Source organism: Acromyrmex echinatior, chromosome 4 (assembly GCF_024713525.1).
Source record: "Acromyrmex echinatior isolate Ae372 chromosome 4, ASM2471352v2, whole genome shotgun sequence".
In the NCBI taxonomy this organism is placed as follows: Eukaryota; Metazoa; Arthropoda; class Insecta; order Hymenoptera; family Formicidae; genus Acromyrmex; species Acromyrmex echinatior.
This window is the reverse complement of record NC_141855.1, coordinates 2,655,465-2,673,656: the sequence shown is the minus strand read 5'-3', so window position 1 is coordinate 2,673,656 and position 18,192 is coordinate 2,655,465. Positions and strand designations below refer to the sequence as shown.

Here is an 18,192-nt window from a genome sequence, read left to right as displayed (position 1 = left end):
AGCTACGAATAATTTTTTAGAAAAATATTACCTTAGTCGGAATTCCAACCCGGATCTATCATGCAGGCGTCTTCCCAATTCGATCATTCGAGGCTTCGGTAATATTCTTCGCAATAACTTATCGCAAAGAATATTACCGAAGCCTCGGTGATCGAATTGGAAGAATGCCCGCACGGAATACAGGAAAACTGGTTGGAGTCGCGACTGAGGTAATATTTTTCCCAATAAAATTATTTGCAGTTTTTAAGAGTCTTATTAACATCAAATTATTAGTATTTTTGAAGATTGTAATGCTCATCAAGAATTATTAAATTGCTTGTCAATTTAATATGTATTACTACTCTAGTTCTGTTTATGATTGCGTTTCAAGAAAATAATTTCGACGCGCTATTTGCAGAACTGAATATGTATGTAAATTCATATATTTAAGCACTGAGATTTGCTTTGATCAAAAATAGGATTTCTCTTTCTTAATTTGACAAAAACATTATTTAAAATATAAAAAAAAACCAGTTTTTTACCTACTATAATTTTAATATATATTTAATTTACATGGAAGATTAACTTCAAACGCATTCGAGGTTCATATCTTTTGTATTTTATTATGGATTTTTAACAATAACATATTACGACATATTATTTTTTAAGCATCGGCTTAATCACACTTATTATGCTTGTCCTTTCCGCAAAGTATATACTCGTCACGTATGAGAGAATTAATGAGGCTTTATGCCAGCGGTTATCACTAAATCACTGTTAGCACGATTTTAACAAACGTCAGTCACAAGAAATCGAACGCTATCTTGTCCTGAGGCGGTGTAACACGAAGGGTCCGCCAACAGAACCGGTCTCTTGGCGTGGTGCCGTCACGTCAGCGGGGGGTTCACCGTGCAAATTGATTTGCGTTCACACCCCAGTGGATCCGCAGGGCACGAGACTAGTACCCTCCTGCGAGGACCCCTCTCCTGTATTCATCCTTCAGAAGCACATCATACATTTATTTACGCATCTCTCTGTTCTACGAGCAGCTGGCATTGTTCGCCTCATTGAATTACCGGAAGCATGTGCTATTGGTTATCACGCCCGTCGATCGTCCTGCTTTATGTTGTCGGATGCACGTCGTGGATGCGCTGGATGTGCATTGTTTATTGCTAATATCGTCAGCAAAGCGACAGACTCGTTGCAACCCTTTCATTAATAAGCCTCCATTAAACTATCTTTCTGATGTAACATGCTGTTATGAATACTAAGAGGGAATAAACGACGATTAAACTATACAGGATGTCCTCGTATAAGTGGCCATTCCTCTTTATCTTGTAACAGAGATAGATCTAATAAATATGTTCTCAAATTAAACGGCTTTAATTAAACTTTATTGTAAGCACAGTGGTTACTGAAAAAAATTATTTATCTTCGAAAACGAAGAGATGTGCATAACTTTTGCATAATAAATAAATATTTCGATACAATAAAAGTTGTAGTGTCTGTTCTAATAGGGAGTATATCTAATAGGGAATATAGAGGATATATGATATAATAAAATTATTTAACAAATTATTTTGATTTAATGTTTAGTGGGTGTTTACTATCTTTTTTCGACCCTGCGATGTGACTAACTTCCGACTCTCGCATTATGATTGATGTGATAACATGAAATTTGTTCGCATCGCATGCTCTAACTTTCAATATGATCCAACATGCTCTTATCATAGCTCCCATTCAGCGAGCGCGTTGAAGAAAATAGAAGCTATGATAGGAGTGTATTGGAGCATATTGGAAAATACGAATGAAGAATGCGAACAAACCTGTTATCATCAGGGCCAAAACTGAAAAATAGTAATCGCCCACAAAATTTTAACCCAAAATATCTTATATAATTTCTAAAATATATGTATAGTTTTGTTATATCACATATTGTTATATTCATTGGAACAGATACTACAATTTTATTATATCAAGTATTTATTTATTATACAAAAATTATTATGCAAATCTCTTCTATAACATAAATAATTTTTTTCAATAGTCACTTTACTTACAATAAAGATTTGATTAGAGTCATTTAATTTAAAACCATATTTATCAAGTCTATCTTTGTTAATTTGTGAGATAAAAAGAGCTACTTATACGGGGACATTCTGTATAATACATTGAAAAAGATTATAAATAATTAATGCAAAGAAGTTTATTACTATTAAAGAGCATAAAAATAAATCATTTTTCATTTAATCTGTTTCGAAAAATACAGTGTTATGTTACTTTATACTACTTATTATATTAATCTTTAAAAAATTCATATAGAATATTTTATATTTGATAAATTTGTAAAATTCTTCTCCTTTTATTTAAATTTTTGTTTTTTCTGATAAAAATAATGATTCTAAGCTTGCATGGCGTCGAATTCTAATAAGTTTGTCATCCTTCGCAAGATCATTCAATCCTTGACGACAACGTTTCATCAACAATCGTCGTAGCTTCGTAGCTTTTGTCCCTCGCGGAAAGTTGAAGAAATTCGGACGCACTTGTCGGAAATCCGGGGTGCGCACTCTTCGGGACGTAGTGCTAAATTCGATTACTTTCATTGTTGAGATAACTCAGTTATCCCTCCGAGCTGACTAACGTAAAGAGGCGACTGTCCGGGGTCACGTACCTTCTTCTTATCCCTCTTAATCTCGTCCAATTCAGCGACAGTCCCTGCCATTTCGTTATCAAACCTTAAAGGAGTCCTATTTTCCTTCCCTTGTTATACACAGCATGGATGAAACCTCTGTGATTTAAAACCGAAAATCTTTACACAATCCTGATTAAATTCCTAATCATAATCCTTTTTTTTTCTTAACTATCTACGAGATAAAAGATTTCAAATATTTTAAGACAAGTAAGTTTCCGGGAAAAAATAGCCTATGTATATGTAAAATCATATATAAATACGTATAATTGTGTAAGTAATGTTAAGATAGAAACACAGAATTTATATGAATAAATCAAAATATAAATACGAAAAACTCCAGTTGCGAACAAAATTAGATATTGTAATAATACGTCATTATGTATTTAAATAATTTTTATCATAGATAAAAAAATAGTTTCCCATAATTTTTGATACGCTAAATCTAAAACTGTAAGTGAAACTTTTATTACGTCAAGCTTTTGAAAAAAATGAAATTAAAATGCTTAAAAAATGCGGTTTTTTTTGCTATCCTTGAAAATTAGCTGATCTATGAGAAATTTTTTAAATGATTCAAATTAATGATTAGATATTATACTATAACACAAAAATATCGAACCTTTTACAGCCAGCGTTGAATCTCTGGCTCGTTTTATTTTTGGGGATACGTTGGTGTCATTGCACAAGTTTTAGTAGTATATACATGTTATAGCTTCCAAATATGTATATTTAAAATATAATTACACTTTTATACACACATACACACATATGTATTGTTGTGTGTGTATATAAAATATATTTTTATAATTGATCATATATTTTTATAATTAATTTTATTATTATGAATAATAGTATCTTATAATATTAGTAACAAAATACTTTTAAACGTAATAAATGATACAAGTCAAAAACTTTTCAGACTAATCGTCCCTGAGAAGGGATGAACTGAGGACTACAAATGGTAATAGGCATGAATAACCGACACATTTCAATTTCAAGCCAAAAGTACTCTGTCCTACTCCTGTATTCTGTAACTCGTTATGCAATCGTTATGAACATATAACGACTGTAGCATAACGAGTTACAGAGTACAGACCCAGGACAGCTCTGATACACATATCCGATTCTGCAAACCGAGCACCGAAATCCTTTTCCCATATTTCGTGTAGACATCCTCACCATTCAACCATCAAGATTTCGTCAATATTCAGTGCAATAACCAATAAGTAGTAAAAAAAATACCGTTTTTTTGAAGATAGAGATGTGTTTGTAAATATTTATAATTTGAAGCAGATCGATGAAAATAAATCCAATTAAAATAAGAGAAATCCTATTCTTGAGTTAAAGCAGATCTCAGTTAAACATTTCTGTGTGAATTTATATACGCATCTGATTCTGTAAACCGCGCATCAAATTCTTTTTCAGTGAAAATATTAAATAATATATTACATAAAATATTAAATATTTCATAAACTGTTAATTTTTTGATAATAGTACCTTAATACATTTATAAACAGAATAATAAGATGAATCAATTAATGTAAAAAAAAACATATAGTTGTTTAAAAAAAATAGAGCAACTATGTATTCTTTTTACACCATTGATTTATACATCTCGTTATTCTATTTATAAAATTATTAAAAAATTATTAAAAAATCAATAGTTTACGAAATATTTAACATTTTATGTGCCAGAATAAAGTATAAATTATTTTGAATTGATTTTTTAATATTTCTATCTTAATGCTTTTATTGTGTGCTAAACACAATCAGTAAACATCGCGGCGCCGATCTTTAAGAACTAGCATCGGATTTTCTGTTTACGCTATGCCGATCTCAAAAATTTTTTAAAATATTTCATAGATCTGCTTTAGACAAAACTGTACTGTATCTTTTGACTGACGATACGTTAATCGCCCCGACACCACTTTGCCTCTTATTCTTTTATTTACTTCGCACACCGCACGTATCTCTTCTCTCCAGTCGACGGTATTGTGCGACGTAAATGGTAAGTTAAACGAAATAGGCTTGGCGTTTAACGTGTTAACATTATGCAAAATAATTAGAGGAATCATATTATGTAAAGAAATCATATAATTCATCATATTATGTAAAGAAATCATGTAATTCCGTTTCAAAAAACGGAGATGGCCTTCGTATCTTTTTAAGGCCTTCTTTTAGATGAAAGATGAAAGAAAAACAGTGTAACCAGAAATTGGCTGTTTTAATTAAAATGAAATATCTTGTATATGTAATTACATATAATTGTATAAATTATGTCCAATTATATGGACATATTTCATATATATTTATATATAGTGTCTTATATTTAAATATGATTATATATGGATCATTTTTCCCAAATTTAAATGTTAAAAATTCCTGTAGCAGAAATCTATTAGCACATATAATGTATTACAATAAATTAAACAAATGTTATATATATATTTTTTATACAGATGTCAAGCTGGTACCGGAAGATGCGTTGTGGACAAAGCGCATCGAAATCAATGTCAAGCTTGTCGTCTGAAGAAATGTATGCAAATGGGAATGAATAAGGATGGTGAGTGACAACATATGTATTTTCAACTAATTTGAGCAAGAAATTCAAAATTTAAAGTAATATTCAAAAACAATTATAATAATGACAGAAAGAAAGAAGTATAGGTATAGAGAATCGAATAAAACTATGAATATAGCATTGTATATATACATTTGCGCGCGCGCGCGAATGTTATTAAGAATAAAGTTTCTTGCCGTACGATAAATTTCAAATAGACGTATGCGATTTCCGGAATAAAAATCGAAGTGTTGCTGCGACGCGATCAGATTCAATCGAAAAGATCTCCCTTTGCGACATCGAGTTCGGCAATAAGAAAGTTATCAACGGGACGACGCTGAAGGCCGAAACGAGAATGCAGGAAGGGAAGAATAAGAGAAAAGACGATGAGACAGGTGCGCGCCCGTGTCTCGCCGGGAGGCATTAGGAATTGAATCGGAGGATGTTCGGCGAAGCCAGACTTCCGCTTGTACAAGCTCTCACCCCGCCTTTATCCAGTTATTTATGTCGCGAACATAAAGGGTCCGCCGAATTCCACTTTCCTACCGCTGATTGATTCCGGTATTATCCACGAAAATGGATAATCCGACGGATCCATAACTCCTATTCGGTGACAATGTCTCGAGAAACTTGCAATGAGATCCTAATATCTTTGCAAGGGTGATCGACGCGATGCGATACCAGTAACGTGTCATTCTGATGTTGGTTGATCAATTTTTTTTTTTTTTTTTAAGAATTTTTCTCAAGAGAGAAAAAGAGAGCGCGCAAAAGAAATTAAAATTGAACTGTTGTTTACATTACTAACAATAAATATATAAGAAAATGCAACAAATGATAAAGCATTGAACGATTTGAATCTAAAAATGACTCATACGACAATTAAAAACAATAAGATAAGGTACACAAATATATTAAATTAATAGAACACAATGAGATATCCAAGTACATTCAAAATTGAAATCGTGAAAGTGACAATGAAATTCTTCCAATTCTCACAAATCTACACATTGGCTCTTCAGATTTACGTGGGGAAGGTGAGCGGAATAATTACGACAAGCCATATTAGCGCGGGTGAAAGACACTCTTGTGTCACAAGCACCAAAAAGGAGACTCGTGGCGTCCGCCGTACTTTAATGGTCGCGCGATTAGGGCACTTATTGTCGGCGAGCCTGGCGCAATTTTTCCCGGGTTCCCTTTTAGCAGCGGCTCGGCAACGAGCGCGCAGTAATTTCGTAATAATAAAAAGCGTGTCGGCTCGCTTTACCTCCGGCGTGCAACCTGCTGAGCGGCTTAATGGGGTCCTCTTGTTTCGTCGGACCTCGCTTCTTCTCTCTCTCTCTCTCTCTCTCTCTCTCTTTCTATCCTTGCCGCTCTTACTATCCTCGCGACATGTTTCACACCAGAAAAGATAAACGCCCCGTATGCTCTATTTCCATTTAATTTGCATTCACTTCGCTGCAAGAGGCCGTCCTGCTTTCTGACCACCCCTTTTCTGAACTTCTTCGCTTTTTTAATTGACAATCCCTTTGGTCACTATACTAGGTACAGAATTATTCATCATTATTTTTATTACTCTCATTCTTAACGCAGATAATAAATTTTTTTTTATAATTCTATCTTCTAAGATTATTTATAAAAAATACTATCGATTTTTTAAATTTATTCTCATTAACTATTGTGTAAATATTATAAATATAGATAAATGTAGATAAATTAATAAGAAAATAATACGCTACAGTATTTAACATAAATCTCATATATATAAAATGTAAAATGATTTTTAAAAAAAGATTTTTATTATTTTTCTGTAATTCGATATTAACAAGATCGCATATGGATTATAAAAGTTGATAATTAAAACTAATTGTAAGTGACAGTCACTAAAAATGTAATACTATTGCTCATATCCACAAATATAGTTTTATTGTTATCCCTCGTGACATTTTTCGTGCGGATTCTCGAACCAGAACGCGCGAACACCCTCGAGCAGATTATTTCTCTCATTTGCATTGTCGCCGCACCGCAGGAGAGCACCCTTTGCCCGACATTGTCCTTAGTCCTTTCTGGTTATCTCCATCGGCGAAGTCGCGACTGGGAAGCGCCGAAGGGTGCGAACGAGTCTCCGCGTGCGCAATAGATGGTCGGCTGCACGTTGCATACGTTTATTTCCTCCAATTAACCCTTCGGGATTCGTCGAAGGCCACGCGACTGTCGCTAACGACCGCAATGTTTACGGCGGCAACGAGAGAACGAACACTTCGCCGCGGTGAACCTCACGAGAATGAGCTTGCAAATGCGCTTGATTGGCTCACGTGAATAAAAACGACGGCGCTCTCACATTAACCCTGGCGATCCCAATCGTTTATTTCTGCAAGTTATTTACGGAATGTTTTAGAAAAAAGAAATCTGTATATCCCATCCCAAGTGACACTTTTTTCATATAGGGTGTAGATATAAGATATAAATGGTTTAGATTTTCTTTAATCAAAATGCAAAACAACCACTGGATGTTTTTATACGTTATATAAAAAATATGAAAAAATTGCGAAAATTATATCATGTATCTATTTGTTATCACTGAGTCTCTCTCTCTCTCTCTCTCCCCCCCCCCTCTCTCTCTCTTTCTTTCGGACCATTATCTTTGGAAAATGTACTGATAATGATATTCAATTTTGAAAAGCTAATATATTTATCAATTATACTTATCTGTAGTAGAAATGTACATTAATCATTATCATCGTTATCATCATTATTAGAATATATTTTCGTTTTCTTATGGATGATTGGTAAATGAAACTTTTAGGTGGTCGTACTGCGTTACATATTACAAACAATAAGCGTTGCTAGTTTGCTGCGTGCCTTGTTGAATTCACGCGCGTCAGATGCAGACCACCAGCGTGATATAACATGGCGTTACGTGAGTTTGACGAGAGGGCGGCAGACAACCGCAAACCCCTGTTGTTCCCTATTCCCGTGAATCCGTTCAACTAATATTTCAATAATGTTTCAATCATTCACGAATTTGAAGAGCGGCACAATGCTCTTATTGTTCGTTGAGCGTATCGCCGTTTACAATATATTTTCGTTCGAGGCTGCCAGTTTTTCCGAAAATGAACAAAAAAGAAAAAAATTGAAAAAGTGAGTGAACATCGTGCGACGCGATGAATATCGTAAAAATTTCACCGCTATGTTACGATATGTCTCGTTAGCAATCAATCGGAAAAACGATTCGATTTTTAACAAAATACCAGTTTTGCAAATACTACACTAGTTTTATTTACTACTTCCCCTTTATTATTATATAATAAGGGGTTAATATATGTACATGTACAGAGAATATAGTTATCCCTTGTACTAAATAATTGTGCTAAATATTGCACAACATAACGGTAATTCTTTTCTTATATAATAATATTCGACAAATAAATATTATTTTTTTTTAAATTGATATTTTCGAACATTTTTTAAAAATGTTTATTTATCATTTTTTAATAGAAGCTGATTACGATTATTCGTAATATAGCTTTATGTTCAATATTACAATTTCCTTACATTATCACAAATGACCTCATATAATTATAAGATAATTGACAGATATTATAAGATATTATAAGATAATTGTGAAAAAAACATAGATTAATTTTTTATATATCATTAAAATTGAATGTATTATCTGATTAATTTACATATATTTAAAATATAAAATTTATATAACACTTAGAAAAAAAATCTTCAACTGAATTAATAGTTATAAAGTTACAGAAGATTTAACATTGTATTTTTCTGTCACAATAATCCACAATGATCTTACTGTTTGTTTCATTTCAACTTATATGAATGGTGCACCGTATGCATCAGTTCATATAATACAAAAATAAAAAACAGATCTAAAAGTATAATAATATAGCAGCGTTGATAGCGCTCTCCACAAATGCAGCCAATATGTCATTTAAATATTTTAAATATTTTTACAAAAGTTTTAAATAGGTAATTAAGATGAAAACATTCCCCGTGTGCATATATATACGTATTGTGTATACATATGTGTATATATTTTTATATTTGTATTTATGTATATGTAATATACATATATTATTTTATAAACATGAGGAAATAACAAATTGTAGCTGTTCAGAACGAACGTCAACCAAGGAATACTGCCACCATCAGACCGGAAGCTCTCGTAGAGATGGATCAAGAACGAGCCTTACGCGAAGCTGCCGTCGCCGTAGGTGTCTTTGGGTAAGTAATTATTTGTTTTTTCTTTTTGTTAATTTTTAGTTATTCTTATTTATCTTTTAATTCAATCTTATTGCTGTGTCGTTACATTTTTTAAAATAAATCATTAAACATTAGAAATCAATGATCTAAAACAAAGCGAAAAGAAACAAAGGCCGAGATTGAATAAAATGTCATTAAAAAGTATTAGTTATTAACTGAGACCATCACACAAATCGGTAGCGATGTTAAGAACGTATCTGAAGCTCTCGGAACGCAATTATTTCGAAAAGATAAAAGTATTGAATGTTGGAATACTTGCAAATCGCGGAATCTTAAAAGCTGTACAAAATTTCAATTTAGACACGGTCGATTAGAGAACGGTAGGTGATGGAGACAACGATCGATAATCACTTGTCGACGGATGCAACGACAAGAGCAACGAGGGCCGACGACGTTGTTGGCACGTTTGATCTTCTGCTGCGCACCAGGCTTACCTTTCGCCGTTATGAGCGACACGCCGAGCGTGATCTATCATGAAAAATTACCTTTGACTAGCAGCCCGAGGCATAGCGTTTTTCAGGTAACCGGTTGTCCAGGTTGGAACTAATAGAAAATCCATAGAGCGCCAAGGGGTGAATGTTAAAAGCGACGATTGGCGTCCTGATGCGGCGCAGCGCGTCATTCTCGGCGAGTTATTATACCGTGCGCGTTACACAAGCGACCAATCTTTCCACGATATAAGCTTATTTTCAAATTAATTTGTTATATTATTAAATATTTAAAAATTCAAAGGATTGAGAGTTAAAAGTGATATATCCAAAAAAATTTTTATTATAATAATAAGTTACGTATATGTATCAAATCAATTAATTTCTTCAAATTTGCAAAAGAAGATTTCATATTTTAATACAAAAAATACATAAAAGATTACTTTTTTCTATAGTTGCGTGATTGACGTACGATTAATTTAAAAAAGTTTGATGAACTTATGAAATTACGTCTTTGCTACGCACAATGCCTAGCTGGAGCACCCATCTTTTTGTAATTTTTCCGTGTTTTCGTATATTTTATAATTAGTTTATGTACTTGATACCTTTTTTCGTGTTGTATATATACATGAATAACATAAGTATATAATTAATTTTTTATCAATAATAAACTATAAACAAAATATGAATTATAATAAACATTTTTTTTATACTGGAGAAAAAGATAATGTTCTGAAAATTCTTACATTATAATTTTTATGAAATCTGCACTCAAAATTTTAAATAAAAAATGTCAGATCTAATTGGTAGCTAAAATGATTGAAAATTTTGGAAAATTGTATTTAGTCGAAATATTATATTTGCAATATATTTGTTTAAAATTCCTGACTACATCCTTATTGTTAGATTATACTAATAAGATTTTAAAAAATAGCAAATAATTCTTCGGGATCTATTATGAATTTTCAAGTTTGATCTGCGGATTTAGAATTAAAAATCTGAGAAATTGTTAAGTATAAAATTTTAATTATGTATGAGAACATAGTTTAACTTTTTTTTTTAATTTGTTATATTAAATCTATCATTTTATAATAATTCTTCAAATTTGATTTCGCATAATAATTCCAAAAGCATCTTTCATTTACTTAAAATTCAACAAAATATTCCAGTCGGTACTAACTACAAATAACATAACATTGATGTTATTTTACTTTAGTGTCTTTAGTGTTACTTTAGTATTATTTTACTTTTGGTGTTGATTGAGACGTTTTAAAAAATTTATTTTAAAAAACAAAAGAATTAAATGAATTGGGATTTGATAATCGGATGCGTATTTGCGTTAATACTAGGGTTTGAAATGTAATTGGATATATAATCTGTGTATTGTTATAAAACGATTCACACTCCGGCCATTTGGTTCTACAGAACAATTTGATACGAATCATGAGAGAAGAGAGAGATCGTTTCTATTAAAATCAACCATTCGATCGCGTAAACATGAAGCTTTGCACTGGAGCAGACAAGCGAATAATCGTCAATAACTCCAGAATCTATAATTACACATAAATTAATGTCGACTCGAGGTTATTGTTACAGCTATAAGCTGACTATAGTCTGCTTCATTGAAAAGACCGAGAATGACAAGAAGATGTTAAATGAATTATAATCAGGAAGAGTTATTTTACTCTCTCACCGCAAGAAATGTTTAAACAAAGTTTTACGGAAATAATAAACAATATTTATTCCATGTACAATAAAGAGCTAAAAAAAAATGTGGCTATAAATGGATTTGAACATTACACGCTTTTCGTCACACGAGTAATCGATCTTCCCAATTAACAGCCTTCGGACCGTAGATTACGCATTTCATCAAAGTTTATCTAGAAATATTAACTGATATTCTTAATTATCTTGATCATTTGTTAACTATTTGAATAAACAATTAATTTGTTTACACGTTGCATTATTTGTTACTTTCATTTTGCTCTGAAGCTGAAGATTGAATACGATACAACAGAGATAAATGTATCTCATAAATGCTTTTCCTTATGATTTTTAAATCATCATCGCGTAATCATGTATTAAGATGATTAAATAATTACAGATCTTTTTGTTTATAAAAGTAAATTGTAGTCTTAATTTTTTCATAGTTACCAATTTTGCAAGCTCGGAAATATGTATACGTCGAAATGGAAACAAAAATCATTTCCTTCTCAAATAGCATTCCAAAGAAAAGACGTCTATTAATAAATACCTAAAGAAGAGTCTCTTACGTGCACTTTACGACACTTCACTTAGAAGTTTATGATATTCATATCGAAACTAATAGCAAAAAAATTGAGCGAAAATGGAGTATCTCTTAAGTAACAGAAGGGTTAAAAACGCAGCATCTCTGCGTGTGTGTGTTCTCTGCACACAGTGTATTCATGTATAATATACGTGTACAAAATATGTATATATTATACGCCTCATGTGTGGAACTTCTAAATAGAGACTTTACTATACGATTGTCTTCGCACGATCGACGAATACAGCCGCTCAATCACAGCTAGCATAAGTCAATGGCCTCGCCGCTAATGATACTTGCGAAGATCGCTCGGGCTCGATGAACAGGCGACATCGGCTTATTGACGTCGCGATACCGGGTATGGTGCAGTTCATTATTCTCCAGACACTCGCCAATCTTCCTCTCGAGATATGTTGCCGGGATCGGCATCATCGATCTTACGTCGCTCTCAGATTTGACAAACTTTTGCGCGCCGTCCACGATATATTGCGGCAATTTGATGCCCACCTTGAAGCCTCGCTTGAGGTTCTCTGATTTGGTCTGCCTAATGACGGATGTTATGCATCGCTTAATGTCTGCGCTTACGATTTGTTGCGATTCCAATGTCCCATCGTATGGATATTTGTCAGTAACATTCTCTAATAGTTCTAGAAGCCGATCAAAAGATAAGCATATCTCATTCAAGGACTGTTCACTGACTAGTAGGTAACCTCTGGTTTCGTTTTCTTTTTTCTGCAGAGCACATTCCAGTTTGACCAAGTTGTCTTGTGCCGATTGTAGGTTCATTTCGGCGGCTTCGCGGCGTGTTCGTTCTTCAGCAAGCAAAAGATCGATTCGTTTGGTCTCCTTCAGAAGACGATCGTGTTCTGCTTGAGCTTCCGCCAATTGCTTGAGAATACATTGGATTTCTTCTGAATCACGCTGATCCACACTTTGCATACCAACATCTACCTTAGTAGAATCGAAACTCTTTAAACTTGTCTCGTCGACACATTGCACGGTATCTTTGTGTTTCGATTGCTGTCCAACATCGACGGGCTGGATACGAGACTGAAGATCTAAATGAAGAGAAACCTTGGGCATCGTTGGTACATTGTTGATCATCTGCGAATGAATTGAATCATGTTGCTGAGTTATATTGCGGAAGTCTGGCTGTAAAGATCGAATCTTCATTTTTGTTGATAGAAGCGATATTGGAACTGTCCTTCTTGGTGGAATTATCTGACAAGGTCGCTTTGTGTATTTAGTAAAGACATTTCGCGCTCTCAAAAGCTTCGCGGTGTCCTCATTCTCCCTACCTCTTCGAGTATCAGTCGATACGATTTTCTTATCCTTTGGTGTTAATTCCATCCACTTATATTCCGATTTTCCCTCAACATCATTCTTCACTAATCTTCTCATCACTTCCATCGCGAGCTCGTCATTTAGGTTCACGTTCTTCCTCACATCGAATACTGTCAGCGTGTTATTCTGGTCAAGTAAGTTCATTAAATCCGCACCGATTTGATCCGTCAAGCCACAATGCTGAAGATCCAGCGCTTTCATCCACAAACTATCGCGTATTGCCTCAATCATTTCTATAACGGCACAATTCCCCAGATGTGGATTATTATTCAAAGTCAGCCGACGTAGCCCAGGCATCGTTTCGAAGTTAGGCTCGCGATACCTCAACGATTGTTTCCAGGTATCGTGATACAATGCCAATTTCTGTCTTGAGAGTGCGGATGCTAATGCGCTGCCGCTGCTCGGTGTGAGGTCGCAGTAACTAAGATTCAATGATCTCACGCTGCGAATATCCGCTATCGTTCGGCAGATCAATTCGCAGCCATTATCGCCAATGTAACAACGTCGAAGAGATAAATGATGTAAAGTCTGTGTTCCCGATAGGCCAACGCAGAGCACCGCGATGCAATCCGGTGGAAATGGGATACCTTCGAGTTCTAAATGCGTGAGATTGGGTGAATTCCTCACACATTGGCCGATACTTTGTGACAGCCACTCCAACAAATAACGTGTGAGAACCACCGGAGCTTTACCCATTGCTCGCGCTTTGTCCTCGGAATTAATCTCTTCTAACGGTTTGCGGCATTGATACCTGACAAAAACTTTACAGCATAAGTATATATAATTCCTTATATTGAGATTATGACGAATTTTAGAACGATAAATTATACTTTGCTAATATCCTTAAAATATTTTTTTGTAAGCTTAAAATGTATTTTTTTAATAAAAGATGAAAAAATTAAGAAAAAAAAGAAATAATTAAAAAAAATTTAAACCAAATTTAGCATACATAAAAAGAAACATTACTCTTAAATGTATATGCAAATTTTTGGTCATAAGCATCTAAAATAACACCATCAAATTTGAAAATCAGTATACATAAGGATCAATTAAGGAACATTAAAAATAAAAAATAATATAAAAAGTATCAAAGTCAATTCGATTTGCAACCTGCTATGCACGCTGATCGATTTGAGAGAGCGATCAAGGGAAAGTGAGTTTAAAATCGGTCTCCAGTCGTCCATTTTGATACGATCGGTAGTAAAGTCCAGATTATGTGGTAAAGTCACACATATTACCGGCAACGGTCGCAATCGTTGTTGCTTACACAGTTCCATATAGCAACTGGCAAAGTTTCTGCCGGCTGGAATCGCCATTCTTCGTGGCGAACCCGGTCCGACCGCATCGATCTTCCGTCGGTGTTGCGACGGAATTTCACCCTCGAACGTCGTAATGGTGCCGATAATCTCGCTTCCAGAATTATGAACTACCCCGTCCGTTGCTGTAAATCGATATAGCAACAAATTTTATTTCTAGACATACTTGGCTAAATGCCAAAATATATTTAAAACTCAGTACTGTCGAGAAACAAGAAATTTACCTTTGCCGTTGCAGCTTTGCTTGAAGATTAACCGGGATCTCACCGCGAAACGTCATCTGCACCATTAAATTTGCAATGGAAATAATTGCGAGAATCGGATTCGTTAGAAAGTATATTATTATGAAAGCATCGATGGCCTCTTCTCCTTGATTGTTTTCTTGGAGATTACGATAATTATTTGCTGGCCAACCTATCTAAAACCGATGAAAAATATCCCTGCATAGAACAAGACGAATCTATAAACGAAACACGCGCACGAACAGACTGAAGATATCGTCGCTTGAGATCGTTGCGTACATATATACAATACATACTTTTAATTGAATTTGCATTTGGAAAATTATAATGATACAATTCTAGTAATCTTTTGAAGACGAAGATAAAACATAATTCTCTTTGTGTTTTTTATAGTATCCAAGAAAAATTATAATAATATTGTATAGTTAAAATATTTTTTTTACAAATCATGCATATTTGCACGTAAAATTTTTGTAGGCTTTTACATACTGAAATTAAATTTTAACAGAACATTGGACATGATAGAAATTATTAATTTTATTAATACGTAATTATTTTTTATTCGCAATAAATTTATTAACAGTTTCAACATATTAACATCTTTATAATATAATGCTTAATGATAACATCAAATTATTAAATTACAATTAATTCGCGATTTCTAGAGTAGTTTTAATTGCGTTTATAGTCCGGGAAAACAATTCGGCGCGCATTTCTAAAAAGACTACAATGGTATATATGCAAGTACATATATAATATATATTAATATATAAAACTTATATATAATATATATAATATATATTAAGTAATATTCAAGATTAAATTATTTAAAGCAATGAAGATCCAGCTTCAATCATAATAGGCATTTTAAATTTCTAGTATTGATTGTGTTTCTCACATATGCAATCTAAAATAAAGATTCTTAATATTGTAATTTTTAGTTTTTATCATTCAGATACTGTTATCTTTTATATCGTGAATTATAATATTATTTCTCAGACCACCCGTATCCTTGGCCATGGCGAGATATACTACGCCACTACCTCTGCCTACAGTCGCACCGACGACAAATTCCGCAAACAACGCAACAACACCACCTCGGCAAGAAAACGAGGACGGTATGCAAGTTTTGTATTTAAATGCAATTGTTACGTTTATAAAAAGTTATTAACATTTTTTAAGATAATAATAAAAAAAATTACACTAGCAAGAATTGAGCAAAATTAGTAAGAAATATGTATAATAAATTCATAAAACATTCTTTTTGTCTGTTTTATTCACCTTAAGAATGTTTGATAGATATTTTAAAATAATGAAAAAAATGATTAAAGAATTACAAATTATACCAAATCGCATTTAAAAATAATACAACGAGAGAGGGGGGGGGAGGGGGAAGAGAGAGAGAGAGAGGGAGAGAGGGAGGAAGGGAGGGAGAGAGAGAGAGAGAGAGAGAGAGAGAGAGAGAGAGAGAGAGTTTAGCATTTGTATCGTAAGTTACTTCAATAAAGATAGTATTTTTTAAATTTATGCTTTAATAGAAATTTTATGGAAATGTATTACGAAATAAATGAAAAAAAATCTCAATGTTTTAATATAAGTATTTTATGTATTCAAGATTATTTATGTAAACTTACATTACGATGCAAAAATTAGTCGTCCAGTATATAAATATTTATTTGTTTTAAATCTTTGTATTTAATGTGAATTTCAAGTTATTTTTATTATTTCAAGTTATTTCAGTTATGGAAATTTTATATTTGAATGAAGAAGAAGCTTTGCGTCTAAACAGGAAACGCTTCCGAGGACAGTATAGATGTAACAAACGAGGAGCCGTTGACGCCTCAACGAAGCGGATGCACCCAGCTTCCACCGGTGCTGCCGTCCTTATATTCACCAGCGAGTGCTGAAACGGTTTACGAGACCAGCGCGAGGTTGCTCTTCATGGCAGTCAAATGGGCGAAAAATCTTCCCTCCTTCGCTGGTCTGCCATTCAGAGATCAAGTAACGATTTTTCAACTAACTTTGTCGATAGCAATTTATTTGTATTCCAATATGCATGTATTTATTACTAATTTAACATGTCTTTATATATTTTAACATGATTTTTATTTGATAATTTATTACGATGTACGTGAACAGTAATCGTGACGTAGAAATAAAAAATTAATTAAGTCATCAAATACATATCTACGTATCCTTATGTCAATGCGATAGATAAAGAATAGGATGCCGGTGAAGATTTAATTATTATCTTAAATTTTATAACAATTATCAGGCTTATTCAGAGAAAAACACATATATTTATAATAATGCTCTAAACAGACGTAATGCTACAGTTAAATAAACCGCAAATCTGTATTTATTGTGCAGGTAATATTACTGGAAGAAGTTTGGTCGGAGCTGTTCCTACTAAATGCGGTTCAATGGTGTCTGCCACTTGAATCTTCGCCTCTCTTTAGCGCCGCTGAGCTTACTGCTCTGACCCTCTCGCCTCACCCGCATCCGCATTCGGGGTTGCATCTGCAAACCACTACGGGGAAGCCCAGCCAAGTGGCGGCGGATGTTAGACACTTACACGACACCCTGCAGAGATACAAGGCGGTCATGGTCGATCCTGCGGAATTCGCTTGTATGAAGGCCATCGTTCTCTTTCGCCCAGGTTAGTAATTCTTATCTTTGATTTGTCCCGTTTTGCACAACGCTGATTTTGCGATTTATCTTTCCACTTTTTAATTTATTTTTCTCGGTATTTAATGTAAACTTTATTCTTCATCTTTGCATCGTTTTTTATGCGAAAATTAATCTGCTTGATTTCAATAAGAGTGCAGTTACGAATATATATTATACATTTATATAAGCTAGTTTAATTTAATTTCAAAGAATTTTTTAAGACCATAAATGTGATTACACAACAAATAAGGAATAAAACTTTTAACGGCGTTAAATTGGATCTTGGTTAATTCGAATTTATATACTACATAATTATTTAAACAGTACGTCGAAATGATTATTTAATTTCGTACACCTGCGACGCGCACTCTCAGAAACCAGATTTTTCCAAATTTA

At 33.5% G+C, this 18,192-nt stretch overlaps 2 protein-coding genes across 3 annotated transcripts in view; one reads left to right on the top strand and one right to left on the bottom strand.

The window, feature by feature from the left end:
- LOC105147606 (photoreceptor-specific nuclear receptor) overlaps window positions 1–18,192 on the top strand; it is a 33,453-nt gene that overhangs the window by 13,950 nt on the left and 1,311 nt on the right. For both annotated transcript variants that reach the window (XM_087405132.1, XM_087405131.1), the window contains exons 4-8: window positions 5,128–5,231; window positions 9,356–9,470; window positions 16,126–16,244; window positions 16,916–17,127; window positions 17,497–17,785. In XM_087405132.1, coding sequence (XP_087261258.1) covers window positions 5,128–5,231; window positions 9,356–9,470; window positions 16,126–16,244; window positions 16,916–17,127; window positions 17,497–17,785 — 839 coding nt within the window. The remainder of the gene's footprint in view (window positions 1–5,127; window positions 5,232–9,355; window positions 9,471–16,125; window positions 16,245–16,915; window positions 17,128–17,496; window positions 17,786–18,192) is intronic.
- Window positions 11,482–15,164, bottom strand: LOC105147430 (uncharacterized). Its single transcript, XM_087405869.1, has 3 exons — window positions 15,152–15,164; window positions 14,679–15,009; window positions 11,482–14,319 (listed from the first exon to the last, which is right to left on the bottom strand). The coding sequence occupies exons 1-3, from the start codon at window positions 15,162–15,164 to the stop codon at window positions 12,486–12,488; spliced, it is 2,178 nt and encodes a 725-aa protein (XP_087261995.1). The 3' UTR covers window positions 11,482–12,485.